A 4,947-nucleotide genomic window follows, 5' to 3' on the forward strand; every position below is an offset into this window, starting at 1 on the left:
AACTGCGGCGACAAATCACGGACTGGTGAGATGGCGCCACTCCTCTACGAGTTTCCCGGGAATCCCGGATAGAAAAACGGGAACTGGGTTTTTCCCAGAGAGAGAATTCTGGGTATTGTTGCTTGTTCTTCTTGTCGGGTGATCGCTGCCATGAGCACGTGTAGTTCTCTTTCAATTGTACTCAAGGATTGTTGTAAATAAATATTGTTTTAGTTTAAAACGTGGTCGTGGACTTAACTAATTCACGTTTACAGCCTCCTGATAAAGACAGTCTTTGTGGAGATGTAAATGGATGAAAAAAGACGGCCAGATTTCGTCTAACCGATGGCGGCCATCCATTACCTCCAATATAAAGCACTGATTCTAATTATCATTTTATCACTCTAATTAAATTTGTAAATTTAAATTCGTATTTAATTTTTACACATTTATACTCAAATAGGATAATAAATAACCAATATATTGTAATTACAGTACGAAATGTAAATTATTTTTTTTAAACTCTTTCCGCTCTGTGGATACTAAGAGGGCCTCTTTTAGCAAGCCCATATGGGTTCGGCCTGGCCCACAATGGGGCGGTCGGTGGTGAAGACGGGGCCCGACATATCCTGTCCGGTCACCCCCGAAAAATTACTGGGGTTTAATTGCCCCTTCCCTATTCGATCCTGGGACCACCAGAGCGGTAGGCTTCTACCTTGATCTCTCGGCCATCCGGCCAAATAACATAAATTATACATCGTACATTAAATAACTTTCATTTATCTTCAGTCTTTTGTATTATTATTGTCAAGTTTTCCTTAATAAATTATATTAAGAAATATAAGAATTTTTATGATAAAAATATTTCTTTAATTAATTCTAGTCGAAAGCGTTAATTAAATGAGTGGAGTCCTCTTGTGTCGAATTATCGAACTAAAGTAAGCAGACGATCGAGTGAAGTGTAAGGAATGGAAGAGTTTTGGAAGGCGATTGACGATTTGCGAAAAAGCCTTTTAGCATCAAATTTATCTGAAAATCTAGACAATAACTTAAATTCAAGTGTATATGAAGACAAAGAAGAAAACAGGTAGCATAGAATAATTAAAAATATACTTTTATTTTTGTTCTGAATGATAAATGAAAATTAATTTTAATAGACGTAGAATACTTAAGAAAATTGAAGATATCACGGAGAATTGTTTACAATCATTATGTAGAAACCAATCGCCATCACTTGTTTTAGTTAATAGAAGAATATGGGAAAATGTAAGGTGAGTGAATGTTCATTACATGAAAATGACTTTGCATTAGTTTTTAATTTTTTTTTTTTGGATACAATTGCAGCTCTGAATGAGGCGGTTGGGGCCTTCTCGGAGCCGCAGACCATGCCCACAGGAGTAAAAAAGTCAAAGGAACCAATGGTCTACGTGCGACCCTTTGTGAAATAGGCAGATTTTGGGGAGTATATCTGGAATTTTGGGTAAAATTTTAGTTCTGAACTACTATTAAATTATAAATAATATAAATATATAAAAAAATATATAACAGGCTTATTTGGAGGGTTCTATCATGCAAAGGGTCACATGTATACTAATGGTTATTTTGAAAATTTGGAAGGAGTTGAGCAAAGGGTGGCTGGGGCAAAGTTATATAATATTATTACATAATATTATATAACTTGATAAGAGAAATAGATTGGTGGTGGTTTTGGAGCAGTCTGGGTCTGGGAACATCATTTTATGTCATTTTGAAGTTTTGTACTGTACATTGAGAAAAATTTTTCAGTTGGAAACCATAAAACAAGTTGTGCGTTTTTTTACTGGAGTATATTTATATTATATATAGTTACTTGATTTTGATTGTTATTTGATTACTCCTTGCACTCCTTGAACTTTTGCACTTTTCTCAGTTTACAAAACTTCAAATTATTGTAAAGTGTCCTTTCTGAGCCCATACCGTGCTGAGATCATCACCAATAAATTTATCTTATCAAGTTACATAATATTATGTAAAAATATCTCTGGCTACTGTTTGCTTGACTCCTACTGACTTTTTTACTCCTATGGGCGTGGTCTCAGCTCTGATGAGGTCCCAACTGCCTCATTTAGAGCTGGAATTTTAAGTTAATTAATATTAATAAATTAGTTAATTAATATTATTTTTAACTATACATGCTTTGTTTGTTTAATTAATATGATTTTTTGAACAAATGAATAAAAAAATTTCAGTTTCTGAATAATGTAAAGTAAAAAAATCTATTATATTTAAGTTTTGACTAGGAAAACAACTTCAAATTATTTAAATAATAACAAAAATTAGCTTTATTGGCATTCTCTTAAGTTGAATAACAGTTTTTCTAGTACTTTCGGGCAACCAAGCTTATTGTCAGGATATACACAAGTTTTAAGTTTTGACTTTGTATTTCAGTTTGTTTTCAGCATTTCTACTTGATGTTAGCATTTTTAAGTCATAAAATTTAACATCTTTAAGTAGAAATTATGAACAAAAATACTTGAGTCTAAAAATTTAACTTGATAGTGTTTTGTTGCTTGTTCTTCTTGTCGGGTGATCGCTGCCATGAGCACGTGTAGCTCTCTTTCAAGTGTACTCAAGGATTGTTGTAAATAAATATTGTTTTAGTTTAAAACGTGGTCGTGGACTTAACTAATTCACGTTTACAGCCTCCTGATAAAGACAGTCTTTGTGGAGATGTAAATGGATGGAAAAAGACGGCCANAAAATTAGCTTTATTGGCATTCTCTTAAGTTGAATAACAGTTTTTCTAGTACTTTCGGGCAACCAAGCTTATTGTCAGGATATACACAAGTTTTAAGTTTTGACTTTGTATTTCAGTTTGTTTTCAGCATTTCTACTTGATGTTAGCATTTTTAAGTCATAAAATTTAACATCTTTAAGTAGAAATTATGAACAAAAATACTTGAGTCTAAAAATTTAACTTGATAGTGTTTTTCATAATTTAAAATTATTATAAAACTAAATAATTTTTGATATTTTCTCAAAGTAACTGAATTTTTTTGAATGAACTGATAATTTTTGCCAATTTTTATAATCAATCTTGTAATTATTATATTTATAGACATATATGTAAAACACATAGAATAAATTCATAAAAAAATTGAATTGATGCTTATTTTCTTTTCCTGCATACAATAATAAAAGTGTAACTACATTAACTGTAACCATAAATGAAAAACAAATCTTAAGACTTCACATGAATTTAATCTTTAATTCAATTTAATTTGTCTTCTTCAAACACCAATAAAACAAAATATTAAATCTTTAAAAAGAATACACAAAACATCATTAAAACAATGTCATTTAGAATAAAATTGTAAACAGTTTAAAACTTAAAATTGTTATGAAACAAAAAATTTTTAAAATATACAATATTAAAGACAAGTGTAAACTAATATTAACAAATATAACAAACAAGTAATATTACAAAACTTAAAAACTAAAAATATATGAAAATAACTGCTAAACATTAATGAATATTGATATTGAATAAGATATTGATAACTTTAACAACAACATTAAACATAGCAGATACTCCTACACATAATATAGCTAACTGGACAAAAAACAATGCAAGCATGGATACATCATCAACAGTGAGTAGGTACAGTACATATAGCTGTATATCAAAAACCCAGCCCTGACAGATGACAGAATTTCATAAAAGATCTTTCATGCTCCAGATATGTTATGAGCATCCTTGACATTAGTTCATGTACAGTTGAACCTGTCTATCTCAAATCTCTCAGGAAGAAGAAAAGTTTCAGATAAATAGGTTTCAAGATAGAGGTTCCTATACAGTAAACAGTAATAGGTTAACAGGTTTGATTGAAAATATGGTGTTTTATTAATACAAAACCAACTATGGTACATGACTGTATTAGGTATAAATAAAATATTTTTGACATATCTTAACAAAAATAATTTGTCAATAATTTCTGATGCCTGACTTTCTTCAACCAATAAGATGCAAGCTAAACTAGTAGCCAATCAGAGAAAAGTAGCATTAATTGCAACTATGTACAGTACTGTATTGCAAGAGATGTTTATCAACTGCAATTTATGCTATAAAGATATAGTTGCTGAGCTTTGAATTTGTAATGGACACTTCAGTCCATAATTTGAGATATAAAGGTTTTGGGAGAAAATTATTTGAGATAAACGTGGAAAATATATTGAATTTAGGCTGAAAATGTGGGGAAAAATAAATTTCAATATAAAGAGGTTTTTGAGATAAACATGTTTGAGATAGACAGGTTCAACTGTATTTCTTTTGGATGCTTTGTTTAGCTCCAACAGCTCTAACCCTTTCAACTTGAACTATAAAGGACTGGGTACAACAAAATCTGAAAATATACCACTATCCCTATGATAGAGGTATAAGATGCCAATATTGTAGATGGAAGGGCATTTTTCATAGTCTAATTATGCTTCTTCAATCAAGCTTGTAATGAGTACAGTATGGCACTGATGTATTCAAGATCACTGTGAATTGTTGGTTATAGAAGAGAACCTTGTATACTCCAAGGAGTGGTCATATTGGTCCTTATTATTTCTTGAATTCTGTACAGTGTGGGGTTTCTTTCAAAGCAGAATCTACTCTCATTGCTCATCACCACCAACACACTACTGGAAAATAGATTACATCAAGGAAATTGCAGCTAGTCACGGTACCTGGCAAGACTACAGTCGACCCCCCTATAATTACGGTCACTATAATTACGATTCCTATAAAACTACAAAAAAATATACGTATTTTGGAAATGTTGAGTCGGATTAGTGTAGAATCGATTAATTTTATGGAAGAAAACCTTTCAATCAGCCGTAGTCCGTAAACTTGACACGTGTCGGGCTGTGATTGGAACGACTTGTAAGAAATCGGATTCCTAATAAATTGGAACGTATCTATATCTTATAGGGGGGGCGACTGTA

At 31.5% G+C, this 4,947-nt stretch overlaps 1 protein-coding gene across 1 annotated transcript in view; it reads left to right on the forward strand.

The window, feature by feature from the left end:
* The first annotated feature begins 899 nt into the window (after window positions 1-899).
* LOC111642016 (meiotic recombination protein SPO11-like) overlaps window positions 900-4,947 on the forward strand; it is a 20,214-nt gene continuing 16,166 nt past the window's right edge. The window contains exons 1-2 of the mRNA XM_023388272.1: window positions 900-1,066; window positions 1,137-1,250. Of these exons, the coding sequence (XP_023244040.1) occupies window positions 948-1,066; window positions 1,137-1,250 (233 nt within the window). The 5' untranslated portion in view covers window positions 900-947. The remainder of the gene's footprint in view (window positions 1,067-1,136; window positions 1,251-4,947) is intronic.

This window comes from Centruroides sculpturatus, unplaced genomic scaffold (assembly GCF_000671375.1).
Source record: "Centruroides sculpturatus isolate CEXI.00-Female unplaced genomic scaffold, Cexi_2.0 scaffold1353, whole genome shotgun sequence".
Classification (NCBI taxonomy): Eukaryota; Metazoa; Arthropoda; class Arachnida; order Scorpiones; family Buthidae; genus Centruroides; species Centruroides sculpturatus.